At 35.9% G+C, this 21,033-nt stretch overlaps 4 protein-coding genes and 1 pseudogene across 11 annotated transcripts; 2 read left to right on the forward strand and 3 right to left on the reverse strand.

Moving 5' to 3' along the window:
• Positions 1 to 952: 952 nt before the first annotated feature.
• On the reverse strand, positions 953 to 3,874 carry LOC118042039 (uncharacterized; annotated as a pseudogene).
• Positions 3,875 to 4,477: 603 nt separating this feature from the next.
• LOC118042040 (heavy metal-associated isoprenylated plant protein 28) lies at positions 4,478 to 5,910 on the reverse strand. Its single transcript, XM_035049572.2, has 3 exons — positions 5,591 to 5,910; positions 5,206 to 5,278; positions 4,478 to 5,043 (listed from the first exon to the last, which is right to left on the reverse strand). The coding sequence occupies exons 1-3, from the start codon at positions 5,594 to 5,596 to the stop codon at positions 4,847 to 4,849; spliced, it is 276 nt and encodes a 91-aa protein (XP_034905463.1). The 5' UTR covers positions 5,597 to 5,910; the 3' UTR covers positions 4,478 to 4,846.
• Positions 5,911 to 8,605: 2,695 nt separating this feature from the next.
• LOC118042041 (increased DNA methylation 3) lies at positions 8,606 to 11,304 on the forward strand. Of its 3 annotated transcripts, none has more exons than XM_035049573.2 (3): positions 8,610 to 8,804; positions 9,342 to 10,340; positions 10,650 to 11,304. In XM_035049573.2, the coding sequence occupies exons 2-3, from the start codon at positions 9,386 to 9,388 to the stop codon at positions 10,883 to 10,885; spliced, it is 1,191 nt and encodes a 396-aa protein (XP_034905464.1). In that variant the 5' UTR covers positions 8,610 to 8,804; positions 9,342 to 9,385; the 3' UTR covers positions 10,886 to 11,304. The 3 variants fall into 3 exon arrangements, with proteins under 3 accessions (XP_034905467.1, XP_034905464.1, XP_034905465.1); XM_035049574.2 differs by having other exon boundaries at positions 9,349 to 10,340; XM_035049576.2 differs by having other exon boundaries at positions 8,606 to 10,340; positions 10,660 to 10,861.
• A 1,472-nt stretch (positions 11,305 to 12,776) lies between these two features.
• LOC118042042 (probable inorganic phosphate transporter 1-9) lies at positions 12,777 to 15,285 on the forward strand. Its single transcript, XM_035049577.2, has 2 exons — positions 12,777 to 13,701; positions 14,241 to 15,285. Exons 1-2 carry the CDS (start codon positions 13,001 to 13,003, stop codon positions 15,121 to 15,123), a joined length of 1,584 nt encoding a protein of 527 aa, XP_034905468.1. The 5' UTR covers positions 12,777 to 13,000; the 3' UTR covers positions 15,124 to 15,285.
• A 1,681-nt stretch (positions 15,286 to 16,966) lies between these two features.
• Positions 16,967 to 20,608, reverse strand: LOC118042043 (uncharacterized). 6 transcript variants are annotated; one of them, XM_035049578.2, is made up of 5 exons: positions 20,417 to 20,607; positions 19,246 to 20,330; positions 19,045 to 19,117; positions 18,087 to 18,223; positions 16,967 to 17,199 (listed from the first exon to the last, which is right to left on the reverse strand). In XM_035049578.2, coding segments are annotated over exons 1-5 (1,395 nt in total). In that variant the 5' UTR covers positions 20,516 to 20,607; the 3' UTR covers positions 16,967 to 17,198. The 6 variants fall into 6 exon arrangements, with proteins under 6 accessions (XP_034905469.1, XP_073263554.1, XP_073263552.1 ...); XM_073407450.1 differs by lacking the exon at positions 16,967 to 17,199 and adding an exon at positions 17,331 to 17,476 and having other exon boundaries at positions 20,417 to 20,608; XM_073407453.1 differs by lacking the exon at positions 18,087 to 18,223 and having other exon boundaries at positions 20,417 to 20,608.
• Positions 20,609 to 21,033: the final 425 nt, after the last annotated feature.

The raw sequence follows: 21,033 nt of genomic DNA on the forward strand, positions 1-21,033 counted from the left end.
GACTAAAGTTTAACGTTTTATACTTTTATTTTTATTTTTATTTTTAATTAATATAAATATTCAAGTTAATTTATATGTATTTTAATTAATATTTAAATTTAATAATTATATAAATTTCAGATACTCAGGACAACTCATAAATGGGAAAAATACTTAATTCTTTGCCCTCCATTTATTTTTATTTTAAGAATATGTATTTTTTTTTAATACATATAAAAAAATTTTTTAATAGAATAATTTATTGGGTAAGACGATGCTTTGTCTCTTAATTTTTTAGATTTAAATATTAAATTTATAAGAAAATATTATTTTTTTATAAACATAAGATCATGAAAAAGTTGTATTTATAAGATCATCTAAAAAAAACTAGTTTTGACTAATATATAAATTCAATTAAGAATATATTTTATTGCAGATGAAAAAACAAATAAATCAAATATAATGGCTAAGAAAAAAAGATAAAAATTATGCATCAATAAGTTGATCATAAGAGGCGCTGGAAAGGAGGTCATGGAAAATCGGGACCTAACTTTAACAACCAGAGACTTGTTTTTTTCTGTTAATTACGGTGTGGTCAAGGTGAGAAATTCTGGGGAATCTACCTTTTAATTTTTTGAATTATAGAACATATTTTTTAAATTTGACCGGAGACGACCTGCTACAAGGCTCGAGATATGAAGTACGAGGGTTGATCTGAGTTAAACCAGATCTTTCTAAAAAGAATTAACAGGTTCTTAACAGGTTTTTATTGAAATGACCCGGATAAATTTGGGTTTCGATCTCAATTTTTTCTTCAATATGAGCCTGTTTAGGTTTTAGATCGGCCGTCTGGCATAACTTTTTATGTTTTTGGCAGCTGCTTTCTTCAGTTCCCAAACGGAGCCGTTTGGTTGATGTCTCAGGACATATATACAGAAAACATAACGTTTCTAGTTGCAGAAACATAAACATGGATATAAAAACAAATTTGTAACAAAAATAAAATAAAAGGACAGAGTATCCTCGCAAGACAGAAATCTCCATCTCCCATCCATGTGGAACACGAATTGGATTCATGAATCATGTTTCAACTAGCAGTCGTGTACTGTACTGGGATTTTTCTAAACTAAATGTGACAAGTGCAGGTGGAGAACATCATGCACTGGTGTTTATTTGAACTGAATCTAAAAACTGCTTAGGGCTTATTCCCAAGTTTAAATGAACCAATCAGTATTGAGACCAGTCAAATTTGAGCTCACTAGTTGAAGCTTTAAAATCCAACTGCCAAGCTTGCTTGCTCTCTATTGTTCTCCATCAGGGAAACAGGAAGGTGTTTTACAATGTGGCTATCTCTATTGCTCTCTTGGCTCTCTTCAACAGAAAACGCAATGAACGGATTCCGAACACTAATGTTTGCCAAAACCATGCTCTTGCATTAGCAGGATCCACCCTCCTTGCAAGCTTCCATGCACAAACAGCCTCACCAATATGTGCGGCCATGGCTAAATGAAATATTGTTCTCACAACCCACATTGATCGGAAGAGGATAAGGGTAGTGGCTCTGAGAAGTGACACTGGTGGTACCATGTCTGGCAAGTAAGCAGCACTGAACACGGAAGTTATTCCGATCACAACAAACAGCCTTGCATATATGGGAGGTCCATCCAAAGTCTTCCTCTTCCGCTCCTGCCAGTATGAGATAGTTGCAGCCATGCCCCCTCGAGGACTCACCATTGGAACACAGCCAAGCTCCTGCCTGGCTTTCAGGGAAGAGAAGTAGTGGGTCACACCAACCTGCTTGAAATACATTAGCTTCAGTAATACAGTGATTACGATATTAGAATTAGGCACATTAATTTATTTATTTTATTATGTTTCTTGAATTGTAAGATGAAGAAAGTAAGAATGCTGCCAAAACATTCATGCATGATTTACGGAGACTTGATTTTCAGGCATGGATGTTAAGCAGAGAATATGATATTTTGAAACTACCTTGTACACTTCAGCAGGAAGGATCAGTGGCTGAGGAAGCCACCATCGATTCAACCACGGGTATAATACGGTATAGATTGCCCAGAAAATCCTTCCCAGCATAAGAGCACGAGGGACAGACAAACTGGCCTTTGGTAGGTCATAATCCAGACTTTTAAGCAGTGGCTGGAGGAATTCATAAGTGCTGATCGGAGACCCTGAAAGAGTAGCAGGTTAGATCCTCAAACCCTCCATTACCACTGTAAAAACCAAGCAATCTTTTGAAGACAATTATCTCACATTGAGGACTGGAAAGAGTCTCAAGAATTACCAGTAGTTCTCTTATACCGTAAAGAGGTTTGATTTGAAGCCAATGGTTTGGTTATTACCATCAGATATAAAGTATGGCTGGCCAGCAGCAATTGGATGCCCTTCATTATTAGGAATGTCATCCAAAAGCCCCATGCTTGCCAATATTAGTGCAAGCACAAGGTTATACACATATACCCAGTCTGTCTTCACATTTGAATCACCAATTTTGAAAGGCCGAAGGCCTAACTTGGCAAAGGATACAATCCTCGGAAAATGCCTATCTTCCCCTGGCCCGTATATAGCAGCAGGACGAATCGCACACGTAAAAAGACATTTTCCATTGTTCTTCCTACACAGCAAAGAAACAACCCATATAACTCTTTTCCTATTATGAAAACTTGTAATTATGAAAGTTGTTGATGCCTTTCAAGTCCCGATTCATCCCCCTTTTCTAGTTTAGCATGTCAGAAGCTACCAGCAAAGAAAAACTAATCAACCTCACTCCGTTTTCACGTGCATTTTTCTTCAGCAAAGAAAAATCTGATATGTCAACTCAGTCCTATCACATCATCTTTACAAGAATTGAATAGATCTTTATGAGGCTTCTATCAAATGACGAAATAGAGATATGCATAACAAGAGTGAGGATTCTTGAAGAACATTAACTTACTTGAAAGGACGAGCATTGTGCTTCAGAACCAACCGTTCAGCAATTGATTTGCTACGGCCGTATGGATCAACATGGTCATCAACGGGAAAGAAAGGTAAGCTTCCATTGCCATTCACAATCTCATTTCCGCCGAAGACAACACCATATATGCTCACATAAACAAGCCTTCTGATCTCAAACTCGAGACAAGCCTCCAAAACAAGACAAGTTCCACTAATATTCACCTCATCAACCCGACCAAACTGGAGCATTTCTTTCCCCGACATGCCATACGAAGCAAGGTGGAAAACACAATCGGCCCCACGTAAGGCTTTATCAACATCTTTTTTTCGAGCAACATCCCCTATATCATTACAGTCTTGGTAGCTTAGTAGGTTGCAAGAAGTACAAGAATCTCAGGAACTTGTCCTAGCAGTTAAGAACGAAATCAGCGAGTGCTTGATTCAAAATCTAATTCCAACCATTATTGATACAAATCCAGCAATAAATGATGAGTTTGTGGAAATGCTCTTAAGATTATTGCAGAGTGACTAACCAAATACACACACACACACACACACACACACTATATTATTCTCTAAATTAATTAATCTTTGCTTGATCTTCTCAATTTATATCTGATTTGCACATAATCAAAAGAAAGGGAAAAAATACTAAAAAATAAAGGGATTGATGAGTGACTGGAAGGAATAAATAAAGGGATGATGGAACCTTGAATTCAGTGAACTCCATGGTTCTTGAGGTCAACGGACCATGGAGAAGTGGGTCGGAGATCAAAGGCTCGAACCTGGCGAGCACCTCGACGGACCAGATCCAGACATAAGTAGGAGCCCACGAAGCCTAGTCCTCCAGTGACTACGAACGTGTTGTCTTCTATCCCTTCATTCTGGCTGAAGTGCATTCTGCTTCTTCTTTCTCTTTCTCTCGTTTCTTCAAAAGTCTTGCTTAGGAACACGACAGAGCATCATAACCGTCAAGGATCAACTACTTAGGACAAACTACATATCCATCCTCCGATTATGTAAACGTTTTTAATTGAGTTTATATAGTTTAAAAGTTAATTTAAAATGGCCCTAAAATTATCATATTTTAATATTTAATCAATATGCCGTCTCTTGAGGATGACTTATCACCAGAAAATAAAAGAATTCATTTACCATTTATATTTATTTTTCATGTGTTATTATTAATACCACTTTAATATTTTTGCAATGATATTTTTAGATTAATTTACACGCCAATCAAAATTATTTTTTAAACTGATAGATTCAGATAAATTTAATAAATCTACCTGCATACTAATCTCAAGATTTAAAGTCAACAAATTCTCCGAGATTAATTGTGAGAAATATTATTTTGTTTAATATTGATGCATGGGACAAAATGATATTGTCATTCTAAATAAAGTCTCTATTCGTTCTCGGTGAACGTCCTGTGGCTGCTCTTAGTTAATTATTTAAGAATTTGAAGGCGATGTATAGAGAAAGAAAGGGTTGCAAGCAAAACAGATTCCTTCTTCAAATTTAACCAAACTAGCCTTCGCACAACTCATAATTCTATCATTTTCTTCTCCATGGTTCCAAGATTTCATGCCATTGCAATGAGTTAACTGTAACAAAGAAGATACAACGCAAAATAGAAATGCTTAAAAATATAGAAAAAGAAGAAAAGAAAAGGAAAAGGGAAAGAACATGGCTCCGCAAAATTTAGGATTCTTCTATTTCACTCTGTGTATACTATCATCATTCAACATGTAAGACTTCCTTTGAAAAAGAAAAGGCAGAAGGGGAATCAGAACGGGAAAAAAAATACAGGCACGAATCAAAACCTTGGTATATGATCATCTCCTTCAGGGGTTAAAAAAAAAGAAAAAAGAGGAACTAATAGTAGAAAAAGAAGCAAAATAAAATAGTCTTAGAAGGGGTTGAAGTTGTTGAATCTCAAGCTTCCATAACTTGCACTGGCATAAACACTGAGAAGCTCGTTTTGGGTAGACCAGAAATCAGCTTTAAGACCTCCTCTTCTTATGGCTTTAAGTATTTTGTTCCTATGTGCATATCCTGTGACCACCACTTTCTGACTATTAACATCCACTTCCACTTTCTCTATCCCTGAAAACAAGAAAAAATTGAACAAGGGATCATCAAAAACATTGAAATGTATCACATGAAAACACTAGATGTTGTCTAGATTCATGACTGGCTCGATTTCATGCTAGCTGGCCAGGACCAATAATTAAACACAGATCAAAGTGACTGGGACGACAAACTGACCTTTCAATTTTGACAGGCATTTCCTCAGTCTTTTCTCGTGTATGCCAACCATCTCCACCTTCAACTCAACAGTCTGCAAAAGGGTCTTACATGCATAAATACAAACTAACTTCTAAAACTTAAAGAATATAGGAGACTCTTTGCCTTAATAAAGAGCAGTTCCACAAGCGGGAGCTAACAAGATCAAGACCTGACCAAAAATCTTAATTTACTAGCATTTGCCTTGGTTGATGAAAAGCTGAACCATTTTTGCTTGGCCTTCCATGCCATTTTTAAGAAATATTGGTGACATTTGAGAGAAGAAACTGGCTTGATTATATTCAAGAACCATGCTAGCTAGTGCCTGTAATTAAAAGATATTAGAAAAGGGAAGAGAAATAGGTACCTCCATGATGGAATTCCGAAGGGGAGTGATGATTGAATAATGATACGGAGATGATGAGATAAAAAAAAAAAAAAAAAAAAGGTAAAGAAACGAACAAGGCGGCAGGATACAAATGGAATGATGAGTTGGAGAATGAATGCAACAGAAGGGGAAAGTCAGGCTCTTATATAGGAGGGGGAGAGAGGGGGGACATGAAAAAAGATGGAATAAACAATAAAGGAGGTTTCTAGTCCTGTGCTTCTAGGATTAGACGAAGAAACCATCTGCTTTTCTTCGCTTTTCTTTTTCAAAGACAAACACACAGACATGACATGTAAACCAGATGACAAGAAAACCGTTAAGATGGAGAAGTGTGCTTGAAATATGACATGTTGTTCTGCTAGCTCGAGATTCAAGACTCAAAGACAGAGAGTCGCAGTTCCCTCTGCGCAAAGCAATGTGAGTCTCAAGCATTTTAAATCATTGGGTTTGACGAGTCCAACCTTGCCTTTATTTTTATGTGGGGATGGCGTCGCGGCAAGTTAGGATTAGGATACCTGGAAAGATTCACAAGCTCATCTTGACCATCCATCTATTCGAACAGTTTGGATCAATTCTTGGTGGGTCCTAGCAGTGATGTTATATTCTTTCCTTCATGCAGCACTCTTGTTCCTTGTTAATGGTATATCGATCATCTTCTTTCTTCTTCTTCTTCTTTTTAACATAAAACGACTACATAAAGCCTTACCAACAAACTATCTAATATAAAATATTATAGAAATTCTCACTAACAAGAATACGTTCACAAATAATACTAGATTAAAATTTTGATATAAATCTCGATAAATTGATAATATAAATTAATTGGTTAAGTATGAATTTTATTTTATTTTACTAAAACGATATTATTTTAAAAAATAGTTAGTTTGAATTTACTTATTAGCTTCGACCAACGACTTAAATTGTTCTCGAACTGAGTCCTATAACTATACTTATGCTTGTGATCATACCAAAAACAAAAAGTTCGGTGAAAACATATATGTTCAAGCAGAATAGGAAAAATTCACACAGCAAGTTAGGTATTTTGAAACGGATATGTTAGCTTGGATGCGTTTTCTCTCCTTTATAATTTCTTCAAGATATATATGGCATTTTGTTGTGACTAGCTACCTCTCTATTCGAATCCAATGAAGACCCAATTCTTATCTTCCTATCGTTCCCATCACATCCATATTTTGCTTTTGGTAATTAAAGGGCCGCGTCTACATTAAACATTAAAAAAATACAGGACATATATGCAGCAGCAGCTGTTCATGCTTCAGAAAGAAGGATGCGAGGAGCCCGGGAAGATTCAATTTGGGATGCTTGGAATCAGGGTGAAAGGGTGAAGAACATGCATTGGAATCTGGGATCTCTCGAATTTTAATTGCAAGAACATTTTTCGAGAAACACTACACATGTTTCGATTTCTGGTCATCCTCGATCTTGCACTTTTTTGACTTGTGATGGTAGTGTAGTGCTTTTCGATCATAACTATTAGTGTGTCACAAATGACAAGCCACATTCTTAGCTCCGCAGACAAAAATTCTGCTAAAGGTCATGTCCGTATAAAAAAAACCCACTTGTTGCTTGTTTAATATTTAGCATACGATAACTATAAAAATATTAAAGGGTGTTTGAGAATATAATAAAAATATTTTTTTTTGTAAATATATTAAAATAATATTTATTTTTATTTTTTAAAATTTATTTTTAATATCAGCACATTAAAACGATTCAAAAATACTAAAAAATTAATTTAAAAAAAAAATTCAAATTTTGATGAAATAAATGTTCAATCTCAATACAGGTTTATAAGTGATGAGACTTTTAAATCATATCTATTGGTGGAATAAGATATTTTTGTGGTTAGATTATAGGTTGGTCAAGTGTAAATGATTCTATCTTGATTTTATCTTTGAGATACCTTGCAAAAAATTTTTTTTTGTAGTATTTGAGGATCCTCAAATGCCAAGGTCAGCAAATTTATAAAGGAAAAAAAAACATAATAAATAGGCTAAAAAACATTAAATTTTAAGAACAAAGTTGTTCTTGTATTGTCTCTGTCTTTTTTTATGTAGAAAAGCTTAAACCTTTAATCTGGTAATTCAATAAGTATTTTATATCTCTTGAATCTTGTTTTTTTTTCTTGGATATACAGAATTAAAAGTAATTTTATTATGATAACATTTATGATAGATAAATAATTCCTTACACAAGTATTAATGAGAGGGGATATTTTTTACACTAGTAATTAATGAGGAAAGAAGAAAACTTAAAACATGTTTTCAGCTTGAAAAGAAAGCCAAAACTTAATAGGAGATACTCTCTAAAATTGAGTTCAGATAGTGTGTCTGAACCTACATAGAAGTGTTGGTTATTCCCAGTACTTAAACTTGGAAATGACACTTGACCCATAGAAAATGCCAATCCAACCTGTTACCTAAACTCGAGTGTTTTGCCCAGCTCTTTAATGATGTTTGTAAATATGCTGAAAATTTAAGCCTATCACTACCATTGGTTTCGTGTTAAAAAGAATAAATCTTGATGGGAAGAAATAAAGATAAACAAGTGTTTAATTATTATTTTTTTAATTTTTACATTTGTGTATCTCAATTTTAATTTTTATTAATTGATTTGTTCAATTTGTTAATAGCAACATAATCAAATGTTTTATGTGGATATTTCTTAGGAATTTATTGTTAATATGTACAAATTATAAAAACTAATTATAAAAATAAAATAAAAATTCATAAATTTAACACATAAAAAAATATATTATAATCCAATAAATCAAAAATAAAAATTTAAATAGTTTACTTACCAAAACATTTTCAAGATGCTCCAGCATCCTTATTTGACATGAGAATTTCGTTTGGTAGAACGTCATCTACGCCCTTGTCCCCGAAAGACAAGTCACGAGCATCGACCGACAGCGTGTCATCTGAAGAAAGAAAAAGCTACAAGTCGTCTAAGAACAAGAGTGCAATTAACGACGAACGTGAGCTACAGTTTCTTGAAATTGCTTTACTTTCTCATGGTACTAGAAGGCAGAAACATGAAATTTCACAAAACAAAGGCTTGTTTTGAGATGATTCAAACCCTAAATTCATCTTCAGCACAGCCTGAATGGGAGCTGTATCCATGAACATTCATCTCTGCAAACCACCATTTGTTGAACTGCAGTGTTGAAAAGGTAGCCTTCTACTCTAACTTGCTCCCTCGTTTTGTCTGTTCCAACCATTTCTACCTCGATTATCATGGCTGTACTAGGAATCAATGGGGATCAATAAGCAAGAGCTTAAAGATATCAAATGCCTTGATCGTTAATGAATGCATTTATACTATATGGCTTATAGTGGAATAATGGAGGTTGCCACAATGTTCTTTTGAATTTTTACTCTCTGATTGTTGCTAGAGAGGAAGCAGCTTGCCCCATTGAAGGACTCAATTTAGTTTAAGTTTTTGATCAAGGATCAATGTAAGGAAGGGACCAGAACCATTCTTGGAGATTTGTTGGATTAAATGCATGAAAAGAAAGACAATTATGCTTAGACCCTTCACTTCAATGAATCTCTTCAACAAACATAAACTTTTGTAGATGTAAAAGATAGAGGGAAAAAAGATCAGCTTTATGACAGTAGATGCTGGTTGAGCAGTTTTCTCTGGCTTTTCTTTTACTGTACTGTTGCTATCTCACGTTAATTAACATCTTATTCCCCATGTTGATAAGTGCACAGAGTTGTTTCTAGCTGTAAAAGAAGCTTGGCTTGAAACATGGATGTCAAAGAGAAGAATGTTCCTTTAACAGGATTCGTCAATGCACCATCTGATGACCAGCATTTCTTGCTTAACTTCATCATGAGTACTTTCTTGGGTCCTGATTTGTACTCTGATAACCCAAGATGCTCAGCAGCTCATAGATTAGCTAAAGGGTTACCACCATACACTTCAAACAACCTTGGTGACTCGTTTCTCCGCATTTCTCAATTGGAGAGCTTGTATTACTATGTCCTAAGAAATGCTCATCCTAGCCTGGTTTTGAATCCAATTACTCTGTGTTTGTATCTTAAAGGCAAGTTGCATTTGTCGGGCTCAGAGCCACTAGAGGATTGTAGGCTATTTACAAGTTTTTTCCCTTTAAGTATTCATGGCCATAAAAAGGACTCGGCAAGCCTGGAAATTGTGAAGGGGATTGTACTTATTGAGAATCCAGATACATCTTACATGAAAGAGGACCTAGAAAAGTTCAAATGGTTATCTGGCGTGGATAGTTTGAAGATTGATACGAAGAAATGCCTAAGTTATGAGCATGAATCCCAGAAAGGCGGAGAAGAAACTGAACAATTTCGCATTCCAAAGAGTGACGAGAAAACTGCTGGCACTATTTCATCAAGAAATGAGAAACCACCAGCAATGTTTCAACATAAATACAAAAGACGTCGCCGTTGCAGTCTTTCAGTGTCAGAATTTCACTGTGGTGTTTCTCATCCACAAGGGCATAGTGAAGAAAGCAACTCTTTTGGGAGGAGCTGCAAATTGGATGGGCCCACTACTATGCCTCGTGTTGCTTTTCCTAAATTCAAAGATTATTTCACTGATAAGTCTGTCATTTTGACTGGTACAGCAAGAAGGGAGTTAACTGGACCCCCAATCGGAATTGTTGACATAGGCATTAGCAAAGCTGCATACTTTTTCCAAGTTGCTCTTCCTGGTGTGCGTAGCGATTCTTGTACGTCTTTCTGTTGCCCCTTAATTCTCTTTAGTTTATTCATGCTAATATTTAATCAGTGCTGTACTAATTTGTGTCACCCTATGTTTTCGATTTCGTTGCCTCGAATGTTCTTGGGACATACTGCATGCAAAAATTATTACATTGCTGGCTAAGAACCCAAAAGCAGATCATGTCCCCATCTCTGTTGCTGTCCTTATTTTCTCAAAAGCTGCAGCCATTTTGCTTGAGTGGTTGCTTTCCTCGCAATTCTTTTCAGAACATAATGTGCTCTTTACTTTAACATATTGATAATTTTTGTTGTATCAGGTGAATTCAGTTGTGAGATTGAATCTGATGGAAAGGTTCATATGCAAGGGTCAACAAGCGGTGGAAAGATCATAAAGAAACGATCACGTGTTTTCCGTATGAAATCTCAGCAAATGTGCCCACCTGGACCATTCACAGTTTCTTTTAATCTTCCAGGACCTGTCGATCCAAGGCTGGTTTCACCCAAGTTCAGAACTGATGGCATTTTTGAGGCAGTTGTCATAAAGCAAAAGTAAAATGGGGTGATCTTAATGCACTTGGACAGCCTTAGACTCCTAGCATCCAGAAACAGTGGAACACCACTGCAATTTTGCTTAACATTGATGGTAATTCCTATGCTATTTACACTTTGAAGAACTTGATGTCGTTCAATGTAGGAACAAGGGATGGTTGAAGAAAATAAGGTTGTAGTTGTAGCTTGTTCAGCTAATGTCTTCCTCTGTAATATATATAAGGAAATTGGAGTGTGGATCTAGCTTTTAGTGGGCCAGATTTCATTTTGTTCCTGTCAGCCCATTCCATCATAGGCCTCACCTCCCCTTGCTGTTCATGGCTTCGGCTTCCAGGCCTTTAGAGAGGACAAAATCATTTCGAATGGCATGTGAAAGGATTTCAATGCAAAGTTTATAGATCTCACGAAAAATTATCATTCCCCTATTATAATGAACTTTACTAATGGGTCTGGAGCTACATTATTTCGTTAATGAGTCACAAAAAGAAGTCACCGTCTGAGAGGCCCTTGAACTAGACAAGAAAATGGCTCTACGGGCCTTCCTTCCTCGAACACGGTCCGTGTCTCTCTTGTTATGATTTTAGGATCAAATCCAATCCTGTCATGTGTGGCCTGCAAGGAACCTCTATACTTGAAAAAATCTGAGAATTTTAGTGTAGCTACATTATTTCGTTAACGAGTCACTAAAAGAAGTCACCGTCTGAGAGGTCCTTGAACTAGACAAGAAAATGGCTCCACGCGGCCTTCCTTCCTCGTACACGGTCCATGTGTCTCTTGTTATGACTTTAGGATCAAATCTAATCCTGTCATGTGTGGCCTGCAAGGAACCTCTATACTTGAAAAAATCTGAGAATTTTAGGTTGAAAATTCAGTTGAGATGATTTACAAGGGTCTAATCTTGATTTCAACTCTGGTAATTCTAACTTCGAGTCATTGTTTTAATTTTCTGATCTCATGTTGAGAACAAACTAGTCAGTTTTGTTAATGTATAATATAATAAGGTATCCATAACATCTGTAATGTTTCAGTGAATCAAACGATAAATTAGCTGTGGTGATGCCTGTCTCAAAATCTTATTATGATGTTCAACATCTTCATACTTCCTATTATAAGGCATCAAACTGTGCATGTAACAGTAGTCTAGTTAATGCAGTTTCTTGTAGCCTAGGATCGTCAAAAGGGGAGCAGACAAGAAAATATCTTCCAAATGGAATCCCAAAAAGATTCTGATAAAACCCATTTGATTTCTCAGCTACCTCTCTCCACGTAAGACATCAACGAAAGTCGACGGAAAATTACCTGATTCGCATCTTCATGGAATATTAGGGTTTCTCTGAAAATTACACACTAAATCCAGTCTAAAGTCTTTGATGCGATCCCATCATCTCTTTCCTCCCGGAAATTGCATGACATGTTCGCCAAGTTTATTAAAAAAACACGGAATGTAATGTATGGTAGAGATTTTGGGTGACTTTTGTACTGGGTCCACTTGCTCTTTAATGTACTTAGCTTGATCATTCTATTATATTTTGTTCTGTCAACATCCCCCATTTGGCCACCCTGAGTTAATCTAAAATAATACTTTTATATAAAAAAAAATTTATGTTTTAAAAAATCAAATAATTTTTCATATTAGATCAATTAAATTAAACTAGATTAACTTCTATAAAATTCAATTCAAGTTTGTTTTTAAATTAACAAGTATCAAATTAATCAAAGTTTAATTATATTGTTATCAATCCCTATCATGAACTTATTATATGGACATAAATAGAGTAGGAGATGTCATTGTTACAACATGATTTTTTTTTTTAACCAGCTAATGGTATGATACAAACGTTGTCAATAGAATTTTTTATGACATTTGACTGAAGGGCCATATTAGTATACAAGGAAAAAAAAAATAGAAGAGGATATAAGTAAGAAAAATTAAGAGTTGGAGGAACAAAACCAACTCTAATCCAAAAGATTTATATATATAAATCCCTTTCTTTGCAATTGAGTACGAATCCAAACCCAATTTTAACAAACGAAGCTACTCGAGATCTCTCTCTCCCTCCCCCTCTCTCTCCCCTTTGTTACTCATTCTTTCCCGCTGCCCTTTCGAAGTTCTTCAGCAATGGCATTAAAAGTACTGTATGCCCTTGATGCGGCAAAAATACAGTATTATCACTTCAAAGCCATAATTATTGCAGGCATGGGCCTCTTCACTGATGCCTATGATCTGTTTTGTATCCCTCCAATCATGAAGCTTCTTGGCCGTGTATACTACGAGGACAAACCTCTTGATGAAAAATACCAAATCCCACGAGTTGTTCTTGCTACCATGTTAGGCACAGCCCTGCTGGGTACAGTGATTGGTCAACTAGTCTTTGGTAGACTTGGTGACCGAATGGGAAGGCGCCACGTATACGGTATCTCATTGATTCTCATGGTTTTCAGCTCCATTGGGTGCGGTTTCTCCTTCTGCCGGACCAAAACCTGTGTTCTTGTCAGTTTGGGGATTTTCAGGTTTTTTCTGGGACTTGGGATTGGTGGAGACTACCCTTTGTCGGCTACAATCATGTCTGAATTTGCTAATAAGAAGACACGTGGAGCTTTCGTAGCAGCTTTGTTTTCTATGCAAGGGCTTGGGATTCTGGCTAGTTCCATGGTGACCATGGTGGTATCAAAGATTTTTGAGGCTGCTGCTTCCAAGAATTTGTCATGGAAGCATACACCAGAAGACGCTGACATTGTTTGGAGGTTGATTCTGATACTCGGTGCCGTCCCGGCTGGACTCACATATTATTGGCGCATGATGATGCCTGAAACAGCCAGGTACACACACACACACATATATATTGATAAATTAATGAATTCATTAAGATCATTCCAAAAATTTGAGATTCTAAAAGGCCTTTAATGCGTAATTATCAAGAGTATTAGTTTAAGCTTGATTATTTCTGTTGACTTTTATATGTGGATTTGACGAGGAAGGAGAAAAAAGAATGTAAAGGCAGCCTTCTTAGGGTGACCAAATGGGTTATAATGATTTTTCTATTCCTATATATGATGAATTATATGATCTGTTTGTCACCAAATTAATTATTTAATCTTTCAAATAATAATCTTGTAAATATTAAACTAAAATATAGTTTCCAATCATGGCATGATTAAGCTTGTTTGATAGATGGAGTAGCTAGCTAAACGTACTCAGTTAAGAATTTAGAGCAAATTCATCAGGACGTCTCAAAACCCAGTGCTGATGATTCTTTACGATTAATTAAGAAAACCGAGGTTACTTAAGCAAGGTTATTTACTTAGTTATTGTATGACTTGCACTCCTTGATGTTCTTACTTCTCGTATCACGGCTCAGGTACACAGCTCTGGTAGAGAATAATGTCCAGCAAGCAACCAAGGACATGGAGAAGGTCTTGGATGTTTCAATTAGCCGAATAGCCGAAGATCATCTCATAAATCTGCAACAAGATCCACCATCTTATTCCCTACTCTCCAAGAAGTTCTTCCGTCGCCACGGCGTTGATCTCTTCTCCTGTGCCACCACGTGGCTGCTTCTTGACATTGCTTTTTACAGTAGCAGCCTCTTCCAGTCCCAAATTTACAAGAAGCAACTTCACTTGAAAGACACCAACGTTTATGAAGAAACTTTCAAAGTTGCTCGCTTCCAAGCCATGGTAGCACTTGTTGCTGCAATTCCAGGGTATTGGTTCACTGTCTATTTCATTGATCGTATTGGTAGAAGAAAAATCCAAATGATGGGATTTCTCTGCATGGGTATAGTTTATTTTGCATTAGGAATCCCATACCAGTATTGGGGCAAACACGAAAAAGGCTTCCTATTCCTTTATGGTCTAACTTTCTTCTTTGCAAATTTTGGACCCAACACCACGACTTTTATTGTGCCGGCAGAGCTTTTTCCGGCTAGATTTAGATCAACTTGCCATGGAATTACTGGGGCAATGGGGAAGGCAGGTGCTTTCTTTGGGACTCTTGGGTTCTTGTGGGCTTCACACAAGAATGACCCAGATGATCTTCCAAGAATCGGACCAATGAGAATTGCTCTAGTAAGTTTGGGTGTGATTTGTCTCTTGGGAATGGCTGTGACATACTTGTTCACGCGAGAAACTAATGGGAGATCATTAGAGGAGAACGAGGATGAGGACGAAAATACAGAGCTGTGCTTGTTCAGATGTCATATGGATGCTGATCGCCACCCAAATACATCTGTTCCTCAATAGGTTATTGCTCTGTAAGGAACTAAATATACACAAATCCTGTAAATGCTAGAGCTGGACAAGAAAAAACAGATAGATCACCTACAATTTCTTCTGTTCTTTTCTCTGTTCTTCCAGCTACATTTTGGCTGGTGTATTAATACATGTAGAAACCATTTTGTTGAATTCGTACTACTCCTTTGGTATCTGATTACTCCTAGTTCACCCAGATTCATCATTTGATCATGCATCTTCGATGTGGATGGTTTGTGCTTCCATTTGCTCCATCATACAAAATTATCCAGCTTAATCTTCCCACGGTATAATAAATTTGGGTATTCTATTGCCTAGTTAGTTAAGATGTTTAGCTTACTTATTCACATACAATCAACAATATTAATTAGTTTTTTATAATTTTTTATAATTAGTGTTTTACCGCTATCTCGTTATAAAAAATAAAAACAAAAAACAAAAAACAAAAACAGTGGATATAAAAAATGACATTTTCATTCCCGTGGCTGCACAATGACCAAAGGAAAGAATCTCTCTCTCAAAGTCCGGGATGGAATTTTCTTGAAGGAATATTCTAATCAATCAAACACAAGAATCATAGCTGCTGGAACAAAAATTTTCTTGAAGGTTGTTGTGATTTTTTTTTAATATTTTTTAATTTGCTAAAATTACTGTTTGGATTGGACTGCTATTTGTTGATTTCAATCAGGATGCAAAAGTAAGAGAACTAATTTTGGCTTGATTATTTTTGTTGACTTCCGTATGTAAGATTGACTAGGAAGGAGAACATGGAACACAAAGTGGAAAGCTCACATACTTTATTCTACTCAAGAATTTAGAACAAATTGATCGTTTTTTTCCATACAAACTCTAAACCCAATGTACAATTAATTAAATAATTATTTTAATACATTTTTAAATAAAAAAACACTATCTTTATTCCCTGAAGGCAGATGCACCTCATTCTCAAATGTAGTGTATTAATTTACTTCGTTATTCTATGATTTGCACTACTTAATGTTCTTAATTTTCATATCATGAGTCAGGTACACAGCTCTGGTGGAGAATAATGTCCTGCAAGCGGCAGGGACATGGAGACGGTCTTGGGTGTTTCAATTAGCCAAATAGCCGAATATGATCTCATATATCTGCAACAAATCCACCGTCTAATTCCCTACTCTCCAAGCAGCTCTTCCGGCGCCACGGTGTTGATCTCTTCTCTTGTGCCACCACGTGGTTGCTTCTTGACATTGCTTTTTTATAGTAGCAGCCTCTTCCAGTCCCAAACTTAATGGGGGGAAATGGGGGAGGTAGGTGCTTTCTTTGGGACTCTAGGATTCTTGTGGGCGACAAAAAACTATGACCGAGGATGATCTTCCAGGAATCGGAGCAAGGAGAAATACTTGTTCACACAAGAAACTAGCGGGGGATCATTTGAGGAGAAAGTGAATGAGAGCGAAAATACAGAGCTGTGCTTGTTCAGATGTTACATAGATACTGATCGCCACCCAATTACCTCTGTTCCAGGAGAGGTTATTGCTCTGTAAGGAACTAAATATACACGTTTCTGTAAATGCTTGAGCTGGACAAGAAAAACCAGATAGATCACCTACAATTTCTTCTGTTGTTTTCTGTCTTTGTTAAACTTTCAGAGTGTATTTGTTTTTAAGTTCAAGATGCGCTGTTGAAATCATTTTTTTTTTTGTTTCAAATTATTTTTTTTTTATGATTTTAGATTGTTTTTGAAATGCTGATATTAAAAATAAATTTTTTAAAAAATAAAACAATATTATTTTAATACAAAATAAATTTTAATAAATAAAAAAATTATTTAGATGCATTTAAAAAAATACACTTTAAAAAACAATTACCACCACAATTTCAAATACTACCATAGTAAAGCTACAAAACAAAGTGTGCGGCCATGATTGAGTGCACAAATTTACATCCCAACAGGGAAGCAAAAACTGAGAAGCAAAACGCTCCACTAGAGATCGCTACCACACTCTACAAGATTTTAAGACAATTATATGGTTGACTTCCTTACCGAACAGTGAAACCAAAAAGCCAGTCGCCCAGCGGTTCGCCCTAAGAAGAATAGTTTGACACAATCATGTTAGATATAGAAAAGACAAGTTCCTGCAACTCAGAAAACAACAGAGACAATTTCAAATAGGCTATGGGAAAATTTGGTAGTGATAGGAGATAGAAAGGATAACGTACATAGAAAAGTCAATTTCTATTGTTAACAGACTAGATGGAAAATCATTAACATTAGATTACAATAATAAGCGCTACAACATGAAAAACAATATGAAATTAATGAAAAAGAAGAAAGAAAGAGAAAACAAAGGCACCATAAAACCTGCACAAAATTTCAAATGAGAAGGTTTGACAAGAACAAAAAAAAAAACAAAGAAAATCAAGTCCACTAGCCCAATTGTAAAGAAGCGTTCCGTACTTAATAAGAATAAAAGGGGAGAGGGTGGGAGTTTGGAAAGCCAAAGTAAACTTAGTATAATATTTGTGGTTCCTCTGTTATATGATCGGTTTCTGCATTTCTTTAGGTATGGAACGCTGTCATATACTTCTGCCTCTTGATTACGTAAAAATTTGAACAGTGCTCAGCAGTCCGATTGAATAAAACCGAACTATCCAAAGTACATACATTTATGTGTTTTAAATTTTCACAGATTACTCTGTTATTGGATGTTTAGTTCAATGAGTTCACTCCAACTCTAATGAATGGGATGGATGCGGAACTCATCACTCAAATATAGCCAGGACAATAAATTACCAGAGGACTTGAGAACACACTTGAGAATATTGTACCCCACTTGGATAGAAGAAGCAGAATGATGGCTAACTTATTTATTTGTGGCTATTGCAAACCCCCAATCATTCCAAAATAAATGGCTTCAACAAAAAGCGTGGATAAGTGTGTGACCACATGCATTTTCATAACATCAACTTACTATTTTGTCATATTCCTCCACTTATCCTTGAGATCAGTGGGAGTTCGAGTTGAATCAAAAACACGATGACCAAACTCCAAAATTTTTCTCCATGGAGTATTTTTGTTTCCTGGTATAGCAAATTTCTCCACTCCTTCCTGAAGTCAAAGAATATATGCCAACCACTCAAGCAAATCAATCTTTAACATTTCTCTGCTGATTCAGTCATCCGAAAGCTATAATACTCCTTCAATGACAGCAAATTAGGAGCTATAACAAGATAATATTTGACTTGTGTTTTTTAAGAACAATTAATTATTGAGAGTTGATGAAAAAGAAAACTTTGCAGTGGTATTTTCAAGAATTTGTAATCAATTCACCTAATGAAATGAAAGTGACAAATCTTTAAGCATTTCAGACTTGAAGTCTCCACTATCTCTGGGATGATTTCTTCCACTTAATCATCAATTTATCATGATTCGAAGATTTATCAAATATGTTATTCATTCAATTATGACATTAAACCTACAAGACAGCACAGTTTAATTCAAAGACAAGTTGAATGGTGCAGATTTAACCTCTGGAAAGTACAATGATTCCAGCAATTAAAAAAAACAGGGGACAAAGAAAGTTTTCATCATTGACTCCAACATCAAAGACCTTGGGGCACATTATCCCAAAAAAAAAAGAGACCTCGGGGCACTCCATGTCTGACAAACTTAATACCTCAATCCCTTCAACACTTTCTTAACCACTCCCTGAAGGTGTGTTAATTTCTCTTTAGTTACAGCTTCCAACAATTGCATTTTGTATTGCTTAGTTCCCTCAACAAGTTATTCATAAATATTTTCTAAATAACAATTTGTACTTTATTTTTCTTTTGACCATCCATCCTTAAAAATTTGTTGCAAAGATGCAGCGCCAAAATCAGGTATTCTCCTATGGTCACATCTATAGGCAATGCTATTTAAATTCATACCTTTAGTGTGTCTTCCTCATCAGCTGTCCAATTCAACCTTTGACGCTTTTCATTACGAAGATAAAGGTTGGAGCTGCCAGCAGGGGGAGAAAAGGTTGAGTTAAAAAGATCCATTTGTACCATCTTAGCTAAACAGTTATGTTATTGAAGTGATCAAACTTGCATGGAGTTTTTTTATTCAAATAAAATAAAAACACTCACGATATCTTAGGAGATTCCAGGCGTTGTCTGGGCTCTTTGGAGAGGATAACTTTCTTTTTTTGGATTTTAGCTTCCTTTTCATCTATGGTGTGTGGTTGAGGGGGTGCTTCCTTCGAAAGTTTGGCATCCAAAGACTCTGCTATTTTCTTCTTACCAATATGCTTGACACGCCTCCGAAGCACAACAGATTTCCCATTGTCCGAATCAGAAACATGAGGAGCCTTAGGTGCAGCAACTCCTCCACCAGAATTGGCTTCTCGTGCATCATGATGCACTTGTTCTTCTCCCACACATTGACCTTGTTCTTTGTCATCACATCCATCCTGCTGCATCTGTTTTTGTTCTTTCTCTACATAATGATCCTTTGAAGATTCTGCTCGCTCTCCACCCTCAAGAATTCTGCCATCTTTTTTCCGTTCTTGCTTCCCTTCCTCACCTTCTAAGGTCTCAAACTCATGAGTTTCAGATATATTTCTCTCATCCCTAATTTCATTGCTGATTGAATCCTCAAGTGACTCAATCCCCGGTATTTTCTCCTCTTGACTCTTATGTCCGTTGTCACTACCGTCAACAGCACCAGGCAAAGCACCATCCATTTCATCATCAACCATCACTTCACAACGATCACAATCACTTACCTTGAGACCATCCCCACCATCCTCCACCAGCGCATCTCTATTTTCAGCACCATCAAATTCCGCTCTTTCCCCCCCGTTTCGCTTCTCTTTACCACCCGTAGCCTCGCCGCCCACCATTTCAGGATCTATAAAACCCAACAACGCCTTCTTTGCCAACATAGCCTTCCGAAAAAGCTCTTTAGCCCTACCAACCTCCCGTTTATAAGAACAGTAAGGGCAACAAAACCTACCCGAGTCATCAAAAGCAAGCTTAAAATTTGCACACTTTTCATGAATAGAAACTGGACAGCCAATCACACAACAAACCAACAATTTCGATTTCCCACGCTTATTACAGCTTAAACATGCATCTACCTCCATCCAATCACCACTGTTACCCACATCATCATCGCTTCTGCTTGATTTTTCACTTAAATTAGCATCGTCTTCATCACTATTAGCTTCATCCTGTGATTTATTTATTTTAAATAATTTAATTAAAACAAGAAAGAATAAAAACATAAAATAAAAGCAGAGAGAAAGAGAGTAAGTACCGGACTCAATTGAGGAAATGGGCGTAGAGTGGAGGATGAGGGAGGTTTCTGAGGTGATTTTGAAATGCGCCGCTGCCCGCCGCCGTATTTACTTCTCATTTTTTCCTCCGGAATTAGGGTTTTTTAGTTGAGTTTTCGAGTGAGCACAGAACTGGTGTTGATTTTTGAGTGTGTGTGACAAGAAACGAAGGGTTTTATTTTTATTTTTTACTCTATATTTTTTTTGGTAAATATCAAGTATACCCCCAACTTCCTAGGACTGTCAATTTTCATCAAAATTATTTTTTTATATCAAATATTCCACTAAATTATTTTGATCTCTCAATTATTTTTTTATATATATTTAATAATATGATTCAAAGCGCTTTAATTTAAAAAAAAATTAATATTCTTTTAAATATTTTGTGATAATTTAAAAATGAATAATGAAAATGATGTTAGAGAATGAAATATTTGAAGAAAAAGATTTACTATCCGGAAATTGCTTGTTGAAATGCTTAAAAATTTTAAAAATTATAGATGTTATTATTATAATTATAAATTATAAATTATAAATTATAAATTATAAATAATAAATAATAATTTTGTTATTTTGAAGCTTAAGCGGCCCATATTAC

Source organism: Populus alba, chromosome 2 (genome assembly GCF_005239225.2).
Source record: "Populus alba chromosome 2, ASM523922v2, whole genome shotgun sequence".
Taxonomy (NCBI): Eukaryota; Viridiplantae; Streptophyta; class Magnoliopsida; order Malpighiales; family Salicaceae; genus Populus; species Populus alba.

What these genes read in the sequence shown, in the direction of transcription:
- LOC118042042 (XM_035049577.2), top strand. Translation starts at nt 13,001, where the DNA reads ATGGCATTAAAAGTACTGTATGCCCTTGATGCGGCAAAAATACAGTAT. An exon ending in ATGATGCCTGAAACAGCCAG is followed by an intron (nt 13,702 to 14,240) that starts GTACACACACAC and finishes ATCACGGCTCAG; the next exon opens with GTACACAGCTCTGGTAGAGA.
- LOC118042040 (XM_035049572.2), bottom strand. An exon ending in ATGCCTGTCAAAATTGAAAG is followed by an intron (nt 5,044 to 5,205) that starts GTCAGTTTGTCG and finishes TCTTGTTTTCAG; the next exon opens with GGATAGAGAAAGTGGAAGTG.
- LOC118042041 (XM_035049573.2), top strand. Translation starts at nt 9,386, where the DNA reads ATGGATGTCAAAGAGAAGAATGTTCCTTTAACAGGATTCGTCAATGCA. An exon ending in TGGTGTGCGTAGCGATTCTT is followed by an intron (nt 10,341 to 10,649) that starts GTACGTCTTTCT and finishes TTGTTGTATCAG; the next exon opens with GTGAATTCAGTTGTGAGATT.
- LOC118042043 (XM_035049578.2), bottom strand. Translation starts at nt 20,515, where the DNA reads ATGAGAAGTAAATACGGCGGCGGGCAGCGGCGCATTTCAAAATCACCT. An exon ending in CATTTCCTCAATTGAGTCCG is followed by an intron (nt 20,331 to 20,416) that starts GTACTTACTCTC and finishes AATAAATCACAG; the next exon opens with GATGAAGCTAATAGTGATGA. An exon ending in CTGGAATCTCCTAAGATATC is followed by an intron (nt 19,118 to 19,245) that starts GTGAGTGTTTTT and finishes CCCTGCTGGCAG; the next exon opens with CTCCAACCTTTATCTTCGTA.